Genomic DNA, 26,746 nt, shown 5'->3' with positions numbered 1-26,746 from the left:
TCAGTAACGTCGCGGCTCCAGTCGACTCCATTAAGTTCAATGTGGACGTCGTACCTGGCGATCCCGGTTGGCGATAAAACCGAAACCTACACCTCAACGGAAGTTAAACTGAGTAAATGAGTACAGTATAATCTTCGGAAAAGCGATAGAGGAGGCACAAGCATAAAGTCATTCGACTAACAACGATCAATTTCCTTAATAGCACAAAAACTCCGTAAATTCTCGCTCGGAATCAAACTTGCAGGGCGGCATAAGGCTGTAGCGAAGACATAAGCTGTCGAGCTGTGTGCATGCAGCGCTGTGGAATCCCATGTACTTCGAAAGTTGACCCAGACAACACTCAAAACAGAATTTCCGTCAAGTAACAAAATTATGATGTATCCACGGGCGAGATATGTGTCACTGCAAACATCAAAGTCCGTAAGACGAAAACATTGAGGACCGAGATCGGGATTGACGAGTTGACACCGGCAGAGACCGGTGACGGCAACGTTGTGGGCACAAACTTGCTGCGGATCCGTAGCAAGGCACAAACATGCAATGAGTGTGTCATCGAACGGATCACAACAAATCTGTTTGTGTCGCGACGTCTGCATGTATGAACGGTACTATGCACGAAAAAAGTTCCGGTTGATGACGTACAACAGGGGTAATTCGGATTTCTTATCCGTCCTGTTCTACGTCACACAGGTGGAGATTCGGGCCAGTTCATGTGATATATATATATATATATATATATATATATATATATATATATATATATATATATATATATATATATATATATATATATATATATATATATATATATATATATATAATATATATATAACTTTTCTAAGTGGGGCCAGTCAAAATTTCTGTGTTAGATAGGGTTACTCAAATTCATCATGGTTGGCAGGAGGAGTTACTCAAAATTTCAGTTTCAAATGAAATCCCTCTGACATACCCCGACCGTAAATAATGACGGCTCCCTACCATCGGTCACTTAACATAAATATGTTGTAAGATTAGATGAAAGGAATTCACTCGAGATCATTGTATCTGTAGTGGTATAACGATGACATCCAGGTATATGTACTGGTACAACGATGACATCATTGTAAGCTTATCTGTACTAGTACAGCAATTGTATCTGTACTCGTACAACGATGACGTCATTTTATCTGTACTGGTACGATGATCACATCATTGTATCTGTACTGTTACAATGATCACATCATTGTATCTGTACTGTTACAATGATCACATCATTGTATCTGTACTGGTACAACAATGATGTCATTGTATCTGTACTGGTACAACGATCACATCATTGTATCTGTACTGTTACAATGATCACATCATTGTATCTGTACTGGTACAACAATGATGTCATTGTATCTGTACTGGTACAACGATCACATCATTGTATCTATACTGTTACAATGATCACATCATTGTATCTGTACTGGTACAACAATGATCATGTCATTTTATCTGTACTGATACAACGATCACCTCATTCAATGATTGTATCTGTACTGGTACAACGATGACGTCATTGTATCTGTACTGGTACAACGATCACATCATTGTATCTGTACTGGTACAACGATCACATCATTGTATCTGTACTGTTACAATGATCACATCATTGTATCTGTACTGGTACAACAATGACGTCATTTTATCTGTACTGATACAACGATCACCTCATTCAATGATTGTATCTGTACTGGTACAACGATGACGCATTGTATCTGTACTGGTACAACGATGGCATAATTATATCTCGACCACAGGCGTTATGTTGACTGGGTAGTTTGTAAAAGTGTAGTTTATGCTACGTTCCGACGTTCTGTTCTGTAGCCTTAAATCATGGGCCAGTGGCTAGAGCAGTGGACTCACGATCAAAGGATGGTGAGTTCGAGCCCCGGCATGGCTGTGGTGTTGTGTCCTTGGGCAAGGCACTTTATTCCTCATTGCTTCTCCCCACCCAGGAGTGATGGGTACCTGGTAGGACAGAGGTTGTTATGTGTGCGTTTAGCTCTGCTGCGCTTATTGGCTGCACATGTGAGCTGTTGTCTGCTCCCCAGGGAGTTGAGTGGTATCATATTGGGTCCAGTGACCAGGGGTAATAATAATTGTAAAGCGCCTTGATCACATCTACTTGTGGATATGTGCGCTATATAAGAACCAAATATTATTATTGTACTTGGGCCTCAGCCCAAGTACATTTGTTTTCATTCCGTGGGAAAAAACTCTGTAAGGTATAACCATTTCTTGCTGAGACCAGGGAGGGCAAAATGTCTTGGCTTCATCTTTCTTGGCATAATAAATGGCGTAATGATGCTAACTTAATGGAAGTGCTGCTCTCAGCCAGTCATGAATAAGTGAGATGTGAATATAAATGCTTCTCTATCTGAGTTTTTGCCACAAAATCTTCTGAATATAATCAAAATGTGCATCGAAATGCAACAATTAATGCACCCTCCGTTTCCTAAGCGATGGCACGACCCTTGCTACACCCACTGGACGAGCCAAAGTGGGAGGGGTAATTTCAGTTTGGTCGAACAGGAGGGCTCGAGACCAGAATTTAACATTTAAACTTGAAACATGTTTAATCACTGACAAGATGTGGACTAGTGTTAATCAAAGTGAAAGTTTGAAAAGGAAAGGTTTTATATCCCGGACACAATGAAAAACATTACGACTGGAAACTGTACCCCCAGTTGAGAATAGTAATGCCCACAGCGATGGAGAACACTTATCCTTGAGCTGAGAAAACCAGACCATCATTTCGAAATAGAGCTGCAGATTCGAGAAGCTCGTTCAAAATAGCTAGGTACACCCCATATAAAGGGGTGGTTTCGAGTTTTGAGGGCAAATTTCGCCTCCTTCATATAGAAATCGTACGTTTGTTTTTCCAGGAGAACACACCATTTGACACAAAATTTGCATGTAAAGGGGTCGCCAGTAAGTACGTGGTCAAATCTGGCATAAGAAACAATATGAAATGTTGGGTAAAGCCAGTCCAAAATAAACTGATTTGAACTTTTGTGTTTTGTAATTTATACCACTGAAGTAACATTACCTTTTTTTGACAACATCACACAATGTAATACGTTTTGAAACTGAATACTCCGACGTATTCTGTGTCTCCTTTGCTAAAAAATACGGTATGCCGATTACCATGTAAGGAGATGATGACGTCAAGACAGATTTGTAGTGCGTTTGGTCCTGGATGGTGCACAAAGTTTTGTCGAGGTAGCTTGTGTATTTATTGCCTAAATGGGAGAGATTAGGGTCGATCTAGTCTCGCATGCCAGACCTCGAACCTGCATGCGACGCGAGCGGCGAAGCCGCGAGCAGCGAGTAACCGCAGGTTACGAGGTCTGGCAAGAACCAACTGCTCAGGAATGTGATGACGTCAAAAGTGGGCTGTCTTTCCTATGCTAATAAGTATAACTTTGGACCACCGCGTACAGACGGCCATAACGCATTTTCACTGTACTTGTCCACCACGTTTCACATATGACTGTGACATATCTGTGCCGAAAAAACGCTCAAGCAAAATCTACGGCGAGAATTTATTTGTTAGGCCATTTACCACCAGCTCATCGGCATGTGAATGGGGCCAAAATCTGAGCTTCGTTTGAACGGAGCAAAATGAAAAAGCAAACTCCATAGAGGATGTCGACGATCAACAAAATGCAATCGCAAGCATTGAAGCAAGGCCGGAGCAATCTTAAAATTAGAGATTGGCCATATTTTGTCGGCAAATTCACGGAAACGTCGTCTCCTTCCAGATAATCTGGCATGGCTACCTCCTGCTTCGGTTTCAGACTGTCCATCACCACTTTCTTCAACAGCATAGATCATTTTTGCAGATTTTTTTCATCATGGTCACTGGGGATAGCGTAACCGTGATTTCATGAAGCCGTACTGTCTGAGGTCAACGTACGGCAGTTTACTTCGAACGAAACATTTCTGGATGAATGACACGATCATTCAGTCAAATTCAAAAGGCTATTTTTAGACGCTCCACCTACATTCATGAATAAACAACAGATGTACTCTTTCATCCAGCCGATTTTCGAAGCATTCTATTGGACAGTATATATAGCACGTCGGTTCTAGCCAGACCTAGTAACCTGCGGATACTCGCTGCTGGCGGCTTCGCCGCTCGCGCCGCACGCAGGTTTCGAGGTCTGGCATGCGAGACTAGGGTCGATCTAAACGAAGGCCGAAGAATGTTATGATACTCTAAGCGAGCTGAACTCTAACGCGAATGGTTGGATAATTTGGAGGATGTCTAGAACCGGGGTCTAGAATGGCGGTCAGTATTGAATTTCAACTGCGTCACAAGTTTGCGAAATGAGTATTCCGTCGAACGGTCAACGAACGATGTGTTTTAGAAATCTGGAGACATGGCACATCGCATTTTTATTTTAGTATTTTATATTTTACAAAAGATTTAAGAAGCAATGATTTTGTCGAAAATTCTGAAAAAAATATAGGAAGATTTGATCGCGAACACATTTTCACTTGGGGTCAACTAGCCCTGCGTACGATGCTGTGTGTTCCGCTACAGCTAATCGCCCCGCTCACCGTACCACAGCCCTGCAAAGACCTGTACGTAGGGTCGGTGACTTCAAATCCATTTTGGGACTTAACGTAAAAAGCCAAATTACTGCCGAAATTCAGCGTTCTTGGGCCCAAGTCGTATCCCAGCCTACCTCAGCTACTCGATCGCTTCCAAAAATGACAGTCTTTTATTCACTTCTCGTAAATAACCGTCGATGTCGGCAACTCTCTCGCTAGCCCTGCGTACGATGCGTGTTAGCTGTAGCACATAGCATCGTACGCAGGGCTAGGCAGGGTCAACCGGATGCGCTATTTTGCGGGTTGCGGGCTGCGGGTTGCGGGCATGAAAAAATGTGTGTTTTTTGATATCACTTTCGCCCTTCTCACACTTCAGATTAGTTCAACCGCCGATAAAAGCACAATTTTCAAAATCGTTTTCAACGCCGTTTCAAATAATTTTATTGTGGTGAACACGATTATAGTCCCAGGAAACTTTTCAAAGTCACGCTGGATCAAATGCTTGAAGGGGGCATACCGGCATGGAGCGACTATCATACTGCAGGTGCAAGTCATACGTTCATGATATTAGGAGATAATTATTGAGAGCTGCAGAACACAAACTCATCCAAAAATATTCCTATTAGATCGATTCCTGAAAATAAGGCAACGCACCGGCGTGTTTTTCCCACTGAAATTCTCGCGTAAAATGTTAGCAGAATGTCGTTCTCTGAGGTCGCGACCTCGCTTGAACCGAAACGGCAAAGTAAACGAAGTCCTTTGTTGTACGTCTTTTTCTTTTTAAAGATTTCATGAAAAATACACGGCATTTACAATACACATCACTTCTAAGCTTTTTAAGTCAAATCTTTCCTTATGCATTGCATTTAACTAGGCATTGTTTAATTTTCTGTATGAGTTGCCCTGGAACCGAATTGTGAATGGATGCATTACAGAGAATTGACTTCCTATGGCCTGATACTAGAAATGTAACAATTTTCATTCCGCGATAAGTGGCGACATTTCCGAGGCGCGATTTTTTTTTTGTCAGTCTGGTATAACGTATATTTCTCACTCACATCCATGGCAAGAAAGAAAAGTGATTCAGATCCCTAATTATTTGTAATGGCCAGGCAGCTCGGAATAAATAAATTGGTCCTCGGAATCGCCGCTTTTAGTTTAGCAGATTTTGATTTTTTTCAGAAACATTACATTTTCACCCATTTGGTTTGGTCTGTTATAGCATCTTTAGTCCAAAAAATCAAGTTTACAGCATTGATGTTTTCAACAGCCTTCAAATATACAGTATTACGTTAAAATACACCATATAGTAGTGTTTCATTAATTTTAACCATCTTGACCTGATGGTGAAATATGGACTTCGCAGGAAAAGGGATACTGTACGATAGACCTGATCATCATTATTGATAATAGACACATTCTAAAGGTTTTATTTCTTATATACTAAATGCCATATTACATATATTAGAAATCTAGCCATAATTCTAAAAACCCGCAGCCCGCAGCCGGTAACCCGCACTTTAGCAGATACCGGGGTCAACATGGGGTCGCAGCCATGTTGCCTCAAAACTTATTTCTGTCTGCACTCAAAACTCAAAAATGTCGGATATGAACCTGAAAAATCGATGCAATTTCGTCAAAATTCGGCGAAATTTCAGCCTATAGACAAAATTTCATCTAGGTAAGGTAAATTTACTGAAATTTGATCGACAAATAATCCTGAGCTTGAACGTGACAGCTCGCCTTCTCCGGGAAGTCAAGCATCCAGCTGCCCATACACAGTTGCCCATATGGCCAGGTTTATGAGATTGTTTTCAAGCGAGCGAGCCAATAGACCTAGAGGTCTGATTTTTGGTATATAGGAATAACTTAGCAATACAATTATTTTGACAAAATGTCACGTGACCTCAATGACCTTTGACCTCAAATAGATATATTTGTCCACAACTCAGTAACCACAAGTGCTACACCCTTCATATTTGGTATGATGGGACACCTTATGACACCACATATTGTACCTCATTAATTATGCGCATATCTAATTCTGAGCAAGCCAATAGAGCTGGATGTCCGATTTTTGGTATATAGGAATAACTATAGGGTAGAAATCTAAATATGCCCATCTAAATATTAGACATCTACCATCGCGAACAAAAGAAATTTGCTGTAATTTGAATATTTAAGGAGTTTAAGCAATTTTCACTATAAATAAAGAACCCCTGCCTCAAACTCCACAAAAGTTGCTAGACATATTTTGCCGTTGTCATGCCATTGCTTCGTTTAATAACCAGTTAATCAAATGCCTAATTGACAGGAGGAAATTCAAGACCATATTTGAATAGTAGTATATATTGTCCTCAAAATTACTCTATCACGGCCCAAGTACTCATTGCCTTCAGCAATACTGCCTTGTTATTATTATTATTATTATTAAGGCTTAAAGAACAGAACGTCGGACCGTAGCCTAAACTACACTTTTACAAACTACCCAGTCAACGCACGCCTGTGATCTCGACTGGTACAACTATCACATCATTGTATTTGTATTGTATCTGTACTGGTACAAGGATGAATGCCTGGTGTCGCTAAACATGGTCAGCCAAAATGGTACTATTTTCTCTTTTATTTGACAAACAACGGTAGCAACGAATTCCTTCTAAAAGTAATAGGAGAGTCCTGCTTACTGTTTTATCGCGACAGAATCTAATTCCCGCTTGACCTTCATCATCTTGTTTTTCTCCATCCTCTGCATGGTCCTCTGGGAATGCTTCCAAGTATTTACCGAACCTAATGCAGGACGATATTCAAAATAAACTTTTGCATATCTTAATGCCACAGGCAAATATTATATATTATAGACCAAACATAGGACTATGTGCCAATGGATAGGTGACCATTTGCCTAACGTAAGAAGGGCAAATAGTCTCCTGCCCGAGGGTACATAGTCACTTTTTTGGGCTATAATACTTTTATTACATGCCTCTCTGACATAATTTTCTCTCCCCTTTTTTTGACGTACAAATGACAATTATATCCTTTATTTCCATTTTAGGCGAAAAACTGTTGAAAAATATGACGATTTTCATCATCGAACGGTGTATTGATATATTTAAATCACTGTTATTCGGTTTACCGTTTTTTCCGCATAATTTTGTAAAACCAGTATTTTCTAACAAAAAGATGTAATTTGATCACTTTTTATCCTGAATTGTCAAGTTGAAAATAGTTCACTTTCAGTCCAATGATGACTATGCGGCCGGCGACGTCATCAACGAGTTACCATTGAATCCTATGGAGCGCGCAACGTTAGACATTCGAAGCATGTAATAATGATGGTTGCGTTGACACCTCTCATTCTCTTTTCAAAGACTTCGAGAAATGGACTCGGTGCTAGAGGCATTGCACAATGAGCGCACTATTGGCAAATCACTAAAACTTACCACTGTTCTTCCATACTCTTCACGACGCAGGCTTGGGCCGAAAGCAACATGGGCGGCGTCACTTTGGTCAACTTCGGAATTTCTTTGATGACTTCAGCGTTACATCGCAGAGCTTCTCCTTTTCATCAAGAACAAAAACAAACAAAATACACACACCAATGTGTACGTCTTGACCACATACTTTGTTCATTTTAGACGCGTAATATGTTCAATTTTTTTTCCTAGTCAAGCAAATAAAGTGAAAATTTGACGGAAAATATGTCGAGCTGAGATATTGATGTTGCAGAGGATATGAAGATGATGATTACGTATGTTGAGACAAATTTACTATTTCTCTGTAGTGATTTTCTAACCGATTAACGGTGTTTGATGTGAAACTAAATCACATCACAGTAATTACAAATATGACAAATACCTCTCATTTCAGCAATTAACATTATTCTTTAGCACACTGTTTATATTTTTTTAATATTTCATCGCAACTTGAATTTCAGCTAATCACCAGTAGTCAGTTTTTCATGATATTAAGTTTAGCCTTTCTCACTACAGTAATGAATTTTATTTTATTTTAACATACAACCAGGAAACAAGTAAATAACAAACAAGTGACAAACAAGAGGAACAAAAGTTGCAAAAATAAGACGAATAAATCGAGTTAAATAAAAATCTGCAGAATTTACCATAGCTACAATTAAAAATATCAAAAGTCTGATTCGGTAAAATTGTATTTAAAAATTTCATTGATCGTTGTAGGATTGCAAACGAGTACACATTATTCTTAGATACTGTTGGTTTAACAAGTTGTATAGAGCGTAATGAACGGGAAGGTACATTAATACAAATATTCTCTAAAATTTCAGGACAATCGTATGAAGAAAACATACACTTATAAAAGAAAGTCATATCTAAAAATGTCTACGCTCCTGTAAAAGCGGACGTTTAAAAATTTACACAGTGACTTGTAATTATTTGATGAGTATACTATTCCTACTCTGCCACACAAGTATTTTACAAATTTAAACTGAACCCTTTCAAGTCGATTGATAAGGTAATGTTGGTGTGGAGACCAAACCTGACTGGCGTACTCAAGTTGGCTCCTTACAAGTGTTATGTATAACTTTTTAAAGGTGTTAACATTGTAAAACTCGCTAGAAGTACGTTTAATAAAACCAAATCATTTAAAAGCTTTGAGAGTGATCGCATTTATGTGAGTGGAGAAATTGAGATTGTGAGTGATATACACACCGAGATCTTTAATTGATGTCACTCTATCTACAATCTCATCACTAGTTTGTAGTTATAAGAAATAGGTACTTTTTTGTTGGTAAAAGAAATTATCATGCACTTTTTAAGATTAAGTTTCAATTTCCATACGGCACACCATCTCTCTATATGTTTGAGATCTTGTTGTAATGACCTACAATCCTCAGTATCAAAAACTTGCTTGTATAATTTTGAATCATCTGCATACAGTGACCTGTAGCTGGCAACAGATGAGTTGATGTCATTTATGTACAATATAAATAAGAGATGTCGTAATTGGGTTCCTTGGGGAACACCAGAGGTAACGTTACACCAAGACGAGAAATGACCATTAATTGTTACCTGCTGAACTCTGTTTGAAAGATACGAGTGAAACCAGTTGAAATATGAGCAAATTAATTGTTCTGTGATATGAACAATTTGACCATTCCCGTCCAGTTATCTTTCTTTTATTCGGGTACTGCCTCAATAGCAAACCCACATCCTCTGCCTCCGCAAAATCCCCACCATCTCATCACATCTCATCTGCATTGTGAACGAAGCCTTAATAATTGACACATTCCATTACCTGAGCCTGCCGCTTTGCTGAAATATCGTCGGCCAATTTGTATCGCCTTTTGCTGTCGTGATTTCGCATCTTTGCATTGTTTCATACTCTCAACTGATTGCCAGAAATACAACGGTGTCTCAGCCTTTTCTCTCAGCAAAAATCGTTTGAAGTATTCGAATTGATCCGTGTTCCGGAGCAGGTCGTTAAAATTCCTGAAAATATAACAGCAAAACAAAGGAATGTACTGTTTTGTGGAAGAAAAGGTGAAAGGTCATTTCATTTATCGTGAGCTATAATTGCAATATTTTAGTAACCTTTTAAAACTCAAGTATTATATCTATTATAACTTCTGTAATCTTCTTTGCCAATTTGTCATCGTGAATTAAATTGTGTTCTTGGACTTGAAATCAACGACGGTTGGGAGACTATTTTCTTGTGTTAATTAACAATTAAATGTTTCAGAATAACTGTTGTCAGTAAAGCCTTCGAGTGTTTCTCTACAAACTAAAGATCGCCTTTAACGTTTTTAAAGACAGTCCCGTGAAACGGCCAATGAAATTGTGCAACATAAGATTATAAACACCTGTTTGGTCAGATTGAAAATAAGTCTATACCAAAGATGACGGTAGGTGCAGACAACATCGGACACAGAGGTTATAGGTGAAATGCTATCAAATCTTAGGAAATGTGAGACGCTTTGTAACAGATGTCTTCCGAAAAAACATTTAGCGGTCTTCGGCATCGGGAGTTTAAAAAAAACTTTTTAGCGACAGTGCTTTGTAATCCGAATGTTGGGTTCGTTGCCACTGCGTGACTGGATTATTTTGGTCTTTTTATGGTTCATTTTGAGACGACTGCAGCGAATTAACTCACACTGCCCATTCTGCACAGACAAATATGTAATTAGGCCAGCGTGGGAACCACAAATATCGGCCTTCTTGAGGATTGATGTCAGGTAATTGGATAATCGTAATCATACCAATCCATAATCCAATAACACTAGGTCAGAATTCGTAAGACAATAGCTGTAAACATAGACACAGAACAGCACAGAACAGACAGTAAATAGACGGTACACAAACAAAGTCAAATTCATGAAAGAAAGATATATGGACCTCTGGCCAAAAGACCAAGAAGTGATGTCAGGTATTTCGAAAATAGGAAGCGCATCCTGCCCCACATGTGACATATATCAATCTTTAAGTCAGATATGGAGTGGTCACTAACTAAGGCCCAATGTCACCGATGCCATCAGCAATCATTTCTCGAAAATATAAGGATATCTTGAATTTAACTAACTTGCCTGACTGTACAAGCAAAGTTGATTGAAAAATACACAAACCTGTCTTGCATGACAACCATCACTTACAGAGAACACTGCACAAGCCCTTGTTAATAATACATTCTATTTAGTGTCAGCATTGTACAAAAATTACCGACTTTAAGGTGAACATAGCAGTACTTCATCAGGATATTCAGATATCATGGATACTCAGAGATTATGGATACTCAGATATCATGGATACTCATACGCGTATTTCTCTTTGTCAAGAATAAGTAAAATTCGTAAACTACTGGACAAGCCCACTACAGAGAAACTCATCCATGCATTCGTTACCTCCAGACTTGACTATTGCAACAGTCTGTTCTATGGCATTTCAAACGACAAACTAAATCGTCTGCAGTCTGTTCAAAATGAGGCAGCCCGTCTAGTCACAGGTACACGCAAATATGACCACATCACTCCTATTTTCATTGATTTACACTGGTTACCTGTAAAAGCTCGTATATATTTCAAAATTTTATTGACTACTTTTAAGATTGTAAGAGGTAATGCACCGCCTTATCTGACCGATTTATGATCTGTATGTACCGACAAGAAATATGCGATCTTCTGAGAAATTGCGTGTAACTCCTCCTCGCGGCTATTGTAATAATTGATACTGTCAGAGAGCATTTTTCGTTGTGCCAGAAATGTAACCTTTTTAAACGTTGTTTGAAGACCCACCTTTTTACTAAGTTTTACTCGTAATTGTAGTTTTCTGAGTTTTTAGCTGTTTTTTTTTAGATCTTTTAAACACTTGTGTTCAGCGCACTGAGATGTTTGTGGAGTGCGTTTTTTAAGAATTAATTATTATTATTATTATTATTATTATTATTATTATTATTGTACTTGGGCCTCAGCCCAAGTACATTTGTTTTCATTCCGTGGAAAAAACTCTGTAAGGTATAACCATTTCTGGCTGAGACCAGGGAGGGCAAAATGTCTTGGCTTCATCTTTCTTGGCATAATAAATGGCGTAATGATGTTAACTGAATGGAAGTGCTGCTCTCACCAGTCTTGAATAAGTGAGATGTGAATATTAATGCTTCTCTATCTGAGTTTTTGACACAAAATCTTCTAAATATAATCAAAATGTGCATCGAAATGCAACAATTAATGCACCCTCCGTTTCCTATGCGATGGCACGACCCTTGCTACACCCACTGGACGAGCCAAAGTGGGAGGGGTAATTTCAGTTTGGTCGAACAAGAGGGCTCGAGACCAGAATTTAACATTTAAACTTGAAACATGTTTAATCACTGACAAGATGTGGACTAGTTTTAATCAAACTAAAATTGTGAAAAGGAAAGGTTTTATATCCCGGATACAATGAAAAACATTACGACTGGAAACTGCACCCCCAGTTGAGAATAGTAATGCCCACAGCGATGGGGAACACTTATCCTTGAGCTGAGAAACCAGACCATCATTTCGAAATAGAGCTGCAGATTCGAGAAGCTCGTTCAAAATAGCTAGGTACACCCCATAAAGGGGTGGTTTCGAGTTTTGAGGGCAAATTTCGCCTCCTTCATATAGAAATCGTACGTTTGTTTTTCCAGGAGAGCACACCATTTGACACAAAATTTGCATGTAAAGGGGCCGCCAGTAAGCACGTGGTCAAATCTGGCATAAGAAACAATATGAAATGTTGGGTAAAGCCAGTCCAAAATAAACTGATTTGAACTTTTGTGTTTTGTAATTTATACCACTGCAGTAACATTACCTTTTTTTGACAACATCACACTATGTAATACGTTTTGAAACTGAATACTCCGACGTATTCTGTGTCTCCTTTGCTAAAAAATACGGTATGCCGATTACCATGTAAGGAGATGATGACGTCAAGACCGTGACAGATTTGTAGTGCGTTTGGTCCTGGATCGATGGTGCACGAAGTTTTGTCAAGGTAGCTTGTGTATTTCCTAAATGGGAGAGATTAGGGTCGATCTAAACGAAGGCCGAAGAATGTTATGATACTCTAAGCGAGCTGAACTCTACCGCGAATGGTTGGATAATTTGGAGGATGTCTAGAATGATCTCGTCTCATTAAGATTATATATTTGGCGGTCAGTATTGAATTTCAACCGTGTCACAAGTTTGCGAAATGAGTATTCCGTCGAAACGGTCATCAACGAACGATATTTTAGAAATCTGGAGACATGGCACATCGCATTTTCATTTTAGTATTTTATATTTTACAAAAGATTTAAGAAGCAATGATTTTGTCGAAAATTCTGAAAAAAATATAGGAAATTTTGATCGCGAACACATTTTCACTTGGGGTCAACTAGCCCTGCGTACGATGCTGTGTGTTCCGCTACAGCTAATCGCCTCGCTCACCACAGCCCTGAAAAGACCCGTACGTAGGGTCGGTGACATTTTGGGACTTGACGTAAAAAGCCAAATTGCTGCCGAAATTCAGCGTTCTTGGGCCCAAGTCGTATCCAAGCCTACCTCAGCTACTCGGTCGCTTCCAAAAATGACAGTCTTTTATTCACTTCTGGTAAATAACCGTCGATGTCGGCAACTCTCTCGCTAGCCCTGCGTACGATGCTGTGTGTTAGCTGTAGCACATAGCATCGTACGCAGGTAGGGGTCAACATGGGGTCGCAGCCATGTTGCCTCAAAACTTATTTCTGTCTGCACTCAAAACTCAAAAATGTCGGATATGAACCTGAAAAATCGATGCAATTTTGTCAAACTTCGGCGAAATTTCAGCCTATAGACAAAATTTCATCTAGGTAAGGTAAATTTACTGAAATTGATCGACAAAATAGAGCTAGAGGTCTGATTTTTGGTATATAGGAATAACTTAGCAATACAATTATTATGACAAAATGTGACGTGACCTCAATGACCTTTGACCTCAAATATATATATTTGTCCCCAACTCAGTAACCACAAGTGCTACATTCTTCATATTTGGTATGATAAGACACCTTATGACACCACATATTGTACCTCATTAATTATGTACATATCTAATTTTGAGCGAGCCAATAGAGCTGGAGGTCTGATTTTTGGTATATAGGAATAACTTAGCAATACAATTATTTTGACAAAATGTCACGTGACCTCAATGACCTTTGACCTCAAATATATATATTTGTCCACAACTCAGTAACCACAAGTGCTACACCCTTCATATTTGGTATGATGGGACACCCTTATGACACCACATATTGTACCTCATCAATTATGCGCATATCTAATTCTGAGCAAGCCAATAGAGCTGGATGTCCGATTTTTGGTATATAGGGATAACTATAGGGTAAAAATCTAAATATGCCCATCTAAATATTAGACATCTACCATCGAGAACAAAAGAAATTTGCTGTAATTTGAATATTTAGGAGTTTAAGCAATTTCCACTATAAATAAAGAACCCCTGCCTCAAACTCCACAAAAGTTGCTAGACATATTTTGCCGTTGTCATGCCATTGCTTCGTTTAATAACCAGTTAATCAAATGCCTAATTGACAGGAGGAAATTCAAGACCATATTTGAATAGTCGTATATATTGTCCTCAAAATTACTCTATCACGGCCCAAGTACTCATTGCCTTCAGCAATACTGCCTTGTTATTATTATTATTATTATTATCATCATCATCATCATTATTATTATTATTACTCAGAGATCATGGAGAGAGATTATGGATACTCGGATCTTTAAAATTACCTGTTTGATACTCTGAAACATACAGAGTCAATTATTCTTTAAAATGATTTGCCAAAGCTTTTCTTGCAATCCATTGGTGAAATACGGTGTCAATTGTTTCAATATTTTTTTCATTATTTAGAAGAGGCTGGTGACACCATTTTACTACATCTCATTTCACCATATCAAAGTTTTCGTTTCCTAAGATCTTCCCACCGGATATCAAAGAGTAAATCCCCCTTACATGTGAAATGGTAATTTCACCCAGTATGTTTTACCAAAATTCCTTTCTTATATTATATATTTCTATTCAAGGGGAACATGTTCCGGGTATATTTTTCTTTGCGTCATGTGAGTTCTTACGAACTATTCAAATGTTTTCGAATAAATGTAAGAATATGAACATTTCTGTATAATCATATAGGTGTAGATAACAATGAGTGAAATATGATGGAAAATATTGATATTCTCAGATCCTGCTTTTTGAGGACATATTGCATGAAAATACAGCAAAACCTTTAGATTTTCAATACAGCTCACATTGCTGTATGACGAAATTTAATCAAACTCTGCTCAAAGGTTGCTAGGGACCCCTACGACCGATGTAAACACTGCATCTAGGGTTCGTTGTCGATTGATGAAAGTTAAAAACATGTTTGTTAGCAATGAATATAGTAAAATTTAAATGTTGCAGCTACTTTTATGCGATACATCTAGGTATCATGCATGAAATACATTGCTTGTATACAAGGAATCCGCACACGCACAGATCACGACAGCCTCCCTTTAAGACTGAACGAGGCACTGACATTCATTTTTCTACTGATGACATTAAACTATGTGAAAAAACAGGTGCACAATACTAAAAAATGTTATATGTATTATAGGTGCAAAGAAAACACGCTGTGTCGCCATTTTCCTGAATTATTTTGTTGGGAAAGTAATAATTTTGCCATTTTTCTTGAAATCTACCACAGTGACACTTTTTCCATGCACTTTTTAATTGGCTCCTTGCACCGAATCTTCCGCGAAAGTGTAACCAAAATATTACATTACTTTCTTTTGTGTTTTCTCCTTGGGAGACTACGGATTTGGTATAACACTGTACAAAACATGGTTTAAAGTAAATCAGATTCTGCTTGCGACTCTTTTCTATTCCAACCCAACAGCATCTGTTCGAAATCTCTTAATTAATTGCTTGCTTAATTACCTTGGTTTCGGAGGTCGTTTGATTGGTCGACCGTTTCTACGAATCGTGGACTTAAACAGGAAAGGCTGATCACCTGACGCAGGGTCACGAAGTCGTATATGAGACATTGAGTGTCGGCTGATGCCGTAGGCGCCACCGGCAGTAGGGGGTCTATCAATGCGGGACATTTGTCGCGACATCTCCTGAGGTTTACCTGCATAAAAGTGAGAGAAAAATAAAGAAGGTAACGGGATCTGTACGAAGTGAAACCTTTCAAAACACTAATTTCATTAATCCTTTGAATACCAAACACAATGAAAAGGGTACGAATGTTTGCTCGGTACATCAGGTAGGAGAAGTGAGTGAGATTCCAACAAATTGGGTATGAGTGGTCAGATACAGATTCTAACAAATTGGGTATGAGTGGTCAGATAGAGATTCCACAAAATTGGGTATGAGTGGTCAGACAGAGGTTCCAACAAATTGGGTATGAGTGGTCACATAGAGATTCCAACAAATTGAGTACGAGTAGTCAGATGGAGATTCTAACGAACTGAGTACAAGTGGTCAGATACAGACTCCAACAAATTGAGTACGAGTGGTCAGATAGAGATTCTAACAAATTGTGTACGAGTTTTCAGATAGAGATTCCAACAAATTGGGTACGAGTGGTCAGACAGAGATTCTAACAAATTGGGTGTGAGTAGTCAGATAGAGATTCCAACAAATTGGGTACGACTGGTCAGACAGAGATTCCAACAAATTGGGTACGAGTGGTCAGACAGAGATTCCAACAAATTAGGTACGAGTGGTCAGATAGAGATTCTAACAAATTGAGTACGAGTGGTCAGACAGAGATTCCAACAAATTGGGTGTGAGTAGTCAGATAGAGATTCTAACAAATTGGGTACGAGTGGTCAGACAGAGATTCCAACAAATTAGGTACAAGTGGTCAGATAGAAATTCCAGGAAGAAAAATGTTGGTAAGCTCAGTGTCTTATCATAATCAAGGTCATTGAAGGATTTTTAGAACTCCAAACGCGTTAAAGGACTTCTTTAGTATTGCTCACAATGTTGAATAACAATTTATCAGTCACGCTCACTTATGTCGTTGCATGCTTTATTGCTGGGCAAAACTTACGTCGCCTGACAATAACTTGTTTCTTTTTCTTTAGACTTCCTTCATCATCACTTTCACTGTTCAGATCACTCAGATCACTCATTTCTTCTTTCTCTGTACCTAACAAATCAGATAGTCAGCGGATAAAAAGCAGTGCTTTGAAACATTTAACATTTGCAAAGATTGTAACTGTCTGAATCTAAATAAATACGGGAACAATTTCAAATGGTCTGGCTGGGTAGGGGCGGGAGAAATTTAGAGGGACTTGAAATTTCTGGGGTTCATTAAGGAGGATTTGAACGGTTTGCACTAGATGTAGGGGATCTGAAATACTTTGGTTTCCTGATATTTTACATTTTCAGATTCCACGGTTTGAAACGCAATTCAATAAAAACTTGTGTCATCCAATAGTTCTAATGTTCGGAATAATTCAACACGCTCTGGAATCATATTGTAGCATTTTCTGGCTTTTATTTTGAAAACCTAAACTAGTATGAATGCCATTAAATTTTCATAAGAAAGACAACAAGTAGACCTTGCAACAGGGGGCAGAAGCTTCAACTACTGATATCTTCTATACATTTGCATCTGTAACCTATTGAGTGTCGTACAGTAAGAGTCCGTAACTATGGGAGACGCAGAGTCCAGTAACTTTGACGCGGAGTACAAATAACTTTATTTGTTATTGGATGCTATAAGTTTATGACCTTTGATCTCATAACCCCGTTATGTCAACACGGGGAAAAGGAGAAGATTTCACATTTTTGACAAAAATACACATCGAAACATTCAGTAGTTCACGAGTGAATACTGGTCAGTCCAAGACCTGTGAATGTGAGTGAAATTATGCTGCCGAACCACAGGGAATTGAGTAATCTTGTTGTTGTTGTTGTTGTTGTTGTTGTTATTGTTGTTGTTGTTGATGGTGATGATGATGATGATGACGATAATAAAAAATATTGAAAAACAATGTCTCATTCCTTGCTTTTGTTTGTCGATGTTGTGGATAATTGTAAAAGAAAACTGTTATCGTGACCAAAAAACGACGTAGGTCGCCCAACGTCACTCCCGTCCTATTGTGTAGTTGGACGGGAGTGACGTTGGGCGACCTACGTCGTTTTTTGGTCACGATTACAGTTTTCTTTTACAATTATCTACAACATCGACAAACAACAGCAAGGAATGAGACATTGTTTTTTAATATTTTTTATTATCGTCATCATCATCATCATCACCATCAACAACAACAACAACAACAACAACAACAACAAGATTACTCAATTCCCTGTGGTTGAAGTTTTGTTCTGTGCGCGTGAGTATTTAGGTTGCAGTGGCGGGCAACCTAATAGGTTGCAGTGGCGGGCATATCGACTACGGGATCGATAAATCGAGCCGAAAATCGATCTACTTAGCAGACTAACCAGCTAAGGAGCGCCTGTGATTTTAAATTTCATGTACACACGTTGGTCTCAATTCGGCCGCTCTCGCTGCGCTCGCTATAACATGCCATTTTTAAAATATGTCTTTTATTAGCCAGCAAGTTTTATTATCCACCTTGTCGCTGATACAAAATATCGTTCAGGGCTCGAAATTAGCGGTAGTCCCGCGTCCACAGACTACCAACTTTTCCCTGGGGCTACCAAAACCCATGAAATGGTAGCCCACACGGACTACCAAAGCCCGGGACATGAAATTACTTAGTGGACGACATGTTGATCGCTGTGAGATGACCGACGCTCATACAGTCAACCCAGCTAGACATAAAAAGGCCATACTATGACTTTATTATGCAAATTAAGAGGCGACAGTGCAGTCGAGTTTTTTTGCGACAAACTTTCAATAAAATATCATTATCTGAACTGATGTACCAGGATGACAGGCTCGGGAAATGATGGCCAATGAAAACTCATTTTCATAGTTATTTAATCACAATGCAACAATCACAATTCAACACAAAATTATTCAAACTGCAAAGAAAAAGCTGTCGGCCATCCACAAATTACGCTTTCCGAAGTGTACGAGATCATCCCATGATAGTGTACTATCGTGGAGAAATATATACACAATTGCCAAAATAGCCACGAAAGTATTTGGAACATGACCGTACCAAGTTGTCATCCTGAAATTCATAGCCAATCTATTTTATCCATGTTATGTTTACACGTGCTGAGTGAAAAGTCGTTGTCATGGCGAACATCAAACTTTGCATATAAGCTGAGTCTGCGTATGTGTGAATAGGTCGTCAAACTTTGAGGCGTCACCATTATCCACTACACATGCTATACCGTTCTCCTAGGGCTATGATCTGCAGGTAATGATGTCAAATGACTAGAAAATTCACTTCCTGGATAGAATCATGTAAAATAAATTTTTCATTGTCTAGATATAAATAAAAATACCCTTTACTAAAAAACCTCTTCATTCATGCAGGGGCTACCAGACCTTGTCGCTGTGCTACCAACTTCAGAAAATGGTAGCCCAATGGGACTACCAGGCAAAAAAGTTAATTTCGAGCCCTGCAATAACTAGATTCAAAAATATCCAGTTTTTAGACGGAACGTTATAGTTTTCAGCTTTCAAGAGGAAGGTGGGCAGTGCAGTTACCATTGGAATGATAATGATGGCATAATACGTCCCTTGTTTAACACAATAGGCTGTTATCATGGTAAAAATTGCCAATTTTTGTTAAACATTTTTAAGCATTTCAGAAAATCTATACCTGCGCTGCTGCAGGGTTTGACGTCGAGTACGTACGTGAACTGCTTGCATCAGAGGGAAACGGCGCATAGTTGTCATACGTACAATTAATTCTATTTTATCATGAATCAATACAAATAACATTGCCAATCTTAACCCCTGGCGCGACACCAAAGGCTGAGCCCTATATAATATTATGACGAAGGTGAATTCAAGTAGACGCGAATCCGAATTCCGGAGAACTGGGTATAGTTCTTTTACCGGTTCCATGATGCACTGCGCGCTAGGGTATACAAGGCGTGCGCTACTCATAGAACTTTTAAACCTTTCACCCCCAGTTCCCTGTATACAGGTCCAACTTTACCATAGAAAACAATGGATTTGGGACAAACCATGGTGGTGAAAGGGTTAAGGTAGTATGCAACCATTCTATATGGGAGAGCGCCCTCTTTTGTCCAGAAGATGTACATGTTCCTTTTAGACTACCTAACCTGGTGAGTGTGAATAACAGGACAAAATGGCAAAAAATCATGCTAGTGACCTTATAATATTTCTTTCAGAAGTTTTTATGAATCAAAACAACCGAAATTATATTTTTGCACTGAAAAATCGACAGTTATTTTTATTTTGAAAGATCAGTAGAGAAGAATTAACAATTGTAGCTCTGACATAATATCAGTAAGCTAGAGGGTCAAATCTCAGGTCTAACAAAATTCACTTTTTCGTCACTTTTTGCTGTTTAGTAAGAAAATTTGCGTGGTGACCCCAACTTTTTTTGCTTCTAAATCAAAGAACAATGTCTGTTTGAAAGATATTGCTGTACTTTTAACATTTTGAAAATTATTTTGTTTGTGCATGTACATGAAGTTTATATTTTTTAAAAACACTAGTTTTACAGTTAAATGATAAATTTGGGGTCTAATATTTAATTTTTAAGACAAGACATCACAAATTTTAGTTGATTGTCCTAATTCAGCTGTCCCTGGCAATGCAAAAATGTGGTATGCACACTGGGATCTGTTTGTGATAAAATAAAGATTTTGCTTGTAAGTGCAAATTTCGCAAAATGGGAGATTAAGTGATTTTTTGTCAATTTTGGGATGTGTTTTTTCAAACATTTTGCATGGGTACCCCATATTTTTTCATATCTTTGCAATGTACACATAAAGATTATATCAGAAAAGTCAACTTCAAGAATGTCCCAACATTTTTTGGAATGGTAGCGTACCTCCTTAAGCCGTATAGTAGGGTATACGCAGGGTATGTTATCCATAGAACACTATGGCAGGGTACATCCTGACATATTTTCATCGCCGATGGATACAGAATACACGAGGAAATTTTTGACATTGAAAATTTGTGTCAATCTTGTATAACATTCCGTTGTACACCACAAAATTAGTATGCGTTTGTTGTTTTGAGTGTTTATACAGTGTTTCATCCAGCCACAACAATGGATTTTGGGATAACCGGGAAAAGGTCTATTACTTAGTCATGCTCGATCAGGGACGTCAGAAAAGCTCTACAAGAAAGTGTCAGTTCGAGCTACGTGCGCTTGAATACGCATCATTTAAAATCATCAGACTTGGTTTGTTTTTTTGTTTTTTGGAAAAACGCCGATAGGTGCTGTTGTTCGAGCACCGTCGTTGCTTGTATACAAGCTCTTCATTAGTACGTTGCTGTAGACTAACCTTACCGCATAATTATCCTAAACTATTGGTCCCACACGATGGCATGCCGAGTTCTAAAATTTGAATCGAAAGTTTGCACGAGCTTCAAATTGTTGCGCAGAGTTCGCCATTTCTGAGCCAGCTAAGCTGAGAATATACACCCCGGCGCCAGCCAATCAGATTGCCAGATTCATTTGAAGCATATTATAATTGTACAACGTTTTAAGATCATATTGAAATGTTTTACGCGCTGATTCTGAATATGTAGCAGCGTCATTGTAATATTGAAATTTCTAATTTGACAGAAATGCTACTGCCTGCAACATAAGTGTACAATACACATATGCAGAATATTTTGATAAGCTGAATACTAAATCTTTCAACATATTAGGGTGTAAAACAGCATATTAGAGTTGATACGAAGAGCAAAACTACCAAAATATGACATCAAAAATTTAGTTTGATATTGTATACTTGATAAATGTATGGCCTTATAATAACGAGGGGGGATTTGAACATTTTTGATCATATAGTAGAGAGGTGGCATTTGAAATGTCTTGAGGGTATCGAGGGGGTCTAAAACGAATTAAGATTTCAATCAGGATTCCTATAGCCCCCCACAAGTATTAGTGAATGCAGCCTTAGTCAACTATTTAGTGAAATGAATGCTGTCTAATAGCAATGTAAGTTAAATGATCATGAACTTGCCCAAAAAGACTTACATAGCTGAGATATTCCTTCAGCGAGCTGCAGAGCCCTCCACATGCGGTGAGGTGCAATGACGTTAGGTGGCGCTTCTTCCGCGTGTAGCCTGGAAGCTTCTTGTGTGCCATCATCAGTCTCTTCTCTTAGAGTCTTTGCCGATGGTAGGATAGTTTTCTTCTTTTTTCGAGTTTTCGGTTCGTATTTGCTGAATTTATTTCTGATCAGAGCATTTTCTTCGGCTACGTCAGGCAAAGATTGCGGAAAGCCTGTGTCCCTGATCCTACCAACGTCTTCGGCAGTTGCTTCGTGCTCCAGCACTTTTTTCCTCCGTGTCTGAATATACATGCAAAATCCGATAATGTCTAAGGTAAACTAAAACCATTATTTTTACAAAGTTCAGAACAGATCAGAAAGAATAATGTAATGATTTAGTGTGGGGTTGATTTTTGCTTGAAAAGGGGCAAAACTTCACGGTATAGATACACGGTTTTAGACATTCGCGAATGACAGTTTTTGAGATTCCGTTTTTTAAATTGTTTTTTAATCGTACATTGCTTACAAAATATCCAACAAATTATTTGAAGCAGGGGGAGAGAGATTCTAGTAGTGATAACGATGACAATCATCACTTGGTCATTTTTGCGATCCTTTATCATCTTTTATGTGAACGATGCCGTAGAGATCCCTAACCGTGTTTCAGACGTCATATTTTCTGAGACTGGTCATTTTGTCAATCCTAGCAGTGAGGTTACAAATTCACAGTCACCAAGTTATTTGTAAAATGTATGACGGTACAACATTATCCCTGGTGACAATCCTGGTCCAGATCGTTTGTCGTTCGAATGCAATGCCACATGCCGTCATAATGGCATCATCGGTTAGAGTTAGAACTTTCGAACTCGCTTCGTGCGACGCGGTAAGCCAAGCAAAACCAGATTTTGGTGGAAACCAGTTTTATTGAAGCAAATAAGGGGAGGCGGTCGCTTCTCCATCCTTACGTTTAAACTTTACTTACCGTATGACGTAGAAAGCGGTCCTCGTCAAATTTTTGATATTGAACCCACGCATCTTTGACACCCTGTCAAGAAATGTGTCTGAAGTTGACAATATTCCATTGCAAACAGTATGTTCAGTTATCATATTATCTGACTATCTCGAGAATCAGGTAAATGGAGAAATAGATCCGAACAATCGCTACAGTCTCTTTTGTTTGAAGTTTTTTGTACCTGTCTGATTCTGCAAGCATTGTTTGACGACAGAACGTTGCCTTGTTATCATACATACACATGAGCCAGCACTACAGGACGACACGATTGGCTTCTCGCCTATCGTGTCGTCCTACATGTAGTGTACTTCTTTTCGCTGTCAGCACGGAGGCTATGGACACTGTTTTTGTCCCAACAAGCCACAGTATATCGAAATTGCGCACATGATTATCGAACTGTCATCAATTTTAGAATGAACTGGAAAGAGTTGATAGGTCCTTAGCAAATTGAGCCACCTTATAAGTAGTCTGTAGGGCGACCAGTCACCTTATAGGCCGTCCGTAGGGCGACCAGTCACCTTATAGGCCGTCCGTAAGGCGACCAGTCACCTTATAGGCCGTCCGTAGGGCGACCAGTCACCTTATAGGCCGTCCGTAGGGTGACCAGTCACCTTACAGGCCGTCCGCAGGGCGACCACGGACCGTTCAGAAGGAGATTAGTCTGCAATAGCCAAATTTTACATTTTGACATTTACGTGTATACAGTCACCTGTAATCTAAATATGGTATGGTTCCTTGGTATTCCTTGGTATTGGTATTCATATGAGGGCTCTGTTTTTAAAAAGCGGCCACCCGCTTAAAATACGTGATTGGTTAGATTTGCTCTTTCCATGGTTACCTGTGGCAAAATTGGAACAGGTGACAGTATACCTTTAAGCTACATATAATAAGTCTTACCTCACACGCTAGTTCCTGGGCATGTACCAAGAGTTGATCACCAAGACCTTCCGCCAAAAATTCGATCAATTTATGGGTCAGTTGTTCGCCAATATTGACGAAGTTTTTGCCTCCAGCCATCAGATGTGTTGCAGTTATCTCCTTTGCTCGTCTGTACTTGAGTGATCTACCTGTCATGTCGCTATGGTATTGACTCGTTGTCAGATATTCCCGTGCCTTGTTCCAGAATAAAAGGTAATTGACATCGTCAAACTGGCGAGTCTTCTCAAGATAGGCCAAAAAAGGCGAGCCTGCTAAACGGTCAGATTCGATACCGCCGACCAATCCACGGTGGGTGTACTTGTAGTTAGATTCACCAAGGTGAAAATCAATATAGCAAAGTTTACTCACGGGGGCCGCGGTGTGGAGTTTTTCTTGCGAAGTGCTTTCAAAGAGTTTCTCTTCTTTCTCTTCATCTGTGGCGGACGAGGCTCTAGAAGTGACGACGTCGTCATGGTGTTCTTCCAGTACCAGATCGGAAAGACATATATCAGGAAGGTGTGATAAAACGTCGTCATCTTCGTGAGTTTGCTCTTCAAATGTCATTTCATGGTGTTCATCATGAGTGTCAACATGATGGTCCTCATGGCTCTCGTCAGTACGATGCGATATGGCAGACTTTCGCCGTACGTCGTGGTCCTTGAACTTTGTGGATTTGTAGCCGAGTCTCTCTGCGTTGTCTATTATCTGGAGAGACGTTTTGGTCAGTTTCATCGGCGATGCTTTTCCATAAGTTGGCGCTACAAGGGAGTGACGTCTTTTACCCTGGATAGCTGGCAATGACGGGATTCCTGACCCTCGTCGTTTTTGCTGAGCAGTTAGCGGACCACGTTTGGAGAATACAGATCCCCGTCTACCTCCAAACAAAGGTGGTAAGTTGCCACGCCGTGATCCGCCAAATATTGCATGACGGCGCCCGCCCTTTCCATGGTGACTTGGCTTTTTGTCTTTATCGTCATCAGAGGATTTACTACCTTTCTTGGCGATACCCTTAAATTTACCAGCGGCCTCGGCTGCCTCTTGAGCTGCCAACTTGGCAAGACGTTTCTCCTCTTTCTTTTTCTCCTTCTCCAGTCGCTTTCTTTCAGCTTGAACCCTTTCAAATTCATCTCTCCTCATTAATGTCAAAGTCTCGAAATCAAATATATACTTTTGATAATTTCCACCCTCACCGGCTAGAACTTTCTTTTTTTTCTTAAGCTGAGTAGTTTTTCGACGAATTTTCCCGGAAATAGACACCATGTAGTAGCTATCAGAAGCTCCGAGGGAAGACAGGCTGTCCTTGGAAGAGCCAGCAGTTGGCAGATGTCCGTGCCCCTTGCCACTACGACGACGGTATTTTTCAAGTAATCGTTCTTTTATGGCAGCTTCGTCTTCTTTAGGTTCCTCTCCCTGTGCAGCCGCCTCGCCCTCCTCACCCCCAGCTTCTGCGGTCTTGGCTGTCATGGTGAAGGTGGAATATATGAGAAAAAACCCCAAATATCAGAAGGGTGAAGGATGAGTGTTTCTTCAACATAATGCTCCATATCACCCATTAACAACTGACTGCCGTTTTGCTGATGTGCAAGAACATTTATTGTGAGAAAAACATCTCAATGAATATAGAAATCTGTTAAACATTATCCAGCTTGTCTCTCTTGTCATGTTATCAAAAATTGGTCAGAAACATTAGAAAGTTTAAAAAAAACGCCAGAGTTTGCATCGTTGAATACATGAACTTTTTCCCAACGCAGGTTGAAACCAGTATGCATTTTTTATATTTCAATACCGAAGTTGGACATGTTTTCAAGCATGGATATCAGTGCAAACTAAACATCTTCTCGCGTGTTTTTTTTCAATATTTAAATTTACTGCTATCTCACTGTGACTAACTGTGAGCAGTATGATAAATATGTGGTTTACCTGGGAGATGTGAATTGGGGTTAACTTTCTAAATTAAACACATGTATTGTCAATTAGGGTGAGAAATTAGAGTTTTTGTAATCAACAAAGAGTGTTGTAATTAATCCTTTTAGGGAACGCATGCACAGTAAGTTTTTGGGGGTTTTTTTTAACTTTTTTTTTATCTTTCTGTCATTAGACTAATGTCTTATATTCTACATTAATTTGCTCATTTGTACAGGAAATGTTCGACAACTCTCCCGTAATAAACATGCATATGACTTTCAGCAATGCGGCAAATTGAAACTTTGTAAGAAAATTTGGAAATAATATGTCCAGAACCATTTCCTTGACTGTCATCAAACCACTTTCACCTTACGTCATGATTCTTTAGCGCCCTGCCCTCACAATAATCAACTTACGTCATGATTCTTTAGCGCCCTGCCCTCACAATAATCAACTTACGTCATGATTCTTTAGTGCCCTGCCCTCACAATAATCAACTTACGTCATGATTCTTTAGTGCCCTGCCCTCACAATAATCAACTTACGTCATGATTCTTTAGTGCCCTGCCCTCACAATAATCAACTTACGTCATGATTCTTTAGTGCCCTGCCCTCACAATAATCAACTTACGTCATGATTCTTTAGTGCCCTGCCCTCACAATAATCAACTTA

General features: G+C 39.2%; 1 protein-coding gene across 6 annotated transcripts in view; it reads right to left on the bottom strand.

The window, feature by feature from the left end:
• The window catches only part of LOC139148499 (uncharacterized), a 39,716-nt gene that overhangs the window by 8,111 nt on the left and 4,859 nt on the right, over positions 1–26,746 (bottom strand). For 4 of the 6 annotated variants that reach the window (XM_070719980.1, XM_070719985.1, XM_070719983.1 and 1 more), the window contains 8 exons: positions 24,148–25,625; positions 23,221–23,283; positions 22,223–22,538; positions 17,155–17,253; positions 16,035–16,227; positions 9,859–10,052; positions 8,028–8,145; positions 7,272–7,374 (listed from right to left, as the gene is read on the bottom strand). In XM_070719980.1, coding sequence (XP_070576081.1) covers positions 7,272–7,374; positions 8,028–8,145; positions 9,859–10,052; positions 16,035–16,227; positions 17,155–17,253; positions 22,223–22,538; positions 23,221–23,283; positions 24,148–25,625 — 2,564 coding nt within the window. The remainder of the gene's footprint in view (positions 1–7,271; positions 7,375–8,027; positions 8,146–9,858; positions 10,053–16,034; positions 16,228–17,154; positions 17,254–22,222; positions 22,539–23,220; positions 23,284–24,147; positions 25,626–26,746) is intronic. The other 2 variants (XM_070719982.1, XM_070719981.1) reach the window with 2 other exon arrangements.

The sequence above is a fragment of the Ptychodera flava genome, chromosome 13 (assembly GCF_041260155.1).
Source record: "Ptychodera flava strain L36383 chromosome 13, AS_Pfla_20210202, whole genome shotgun sequence".
NCBI lineage: Eukaryota > Metazoa > Hemichordata > Enteropneusta > Ptychoderidae > Ptychodera > Ptychodera flava.
The sequence above is the reverse complement of the archived record's forward strand: the minus strand, read 5'-3'. Positions and strand labels throughout refer to the sequence as shown.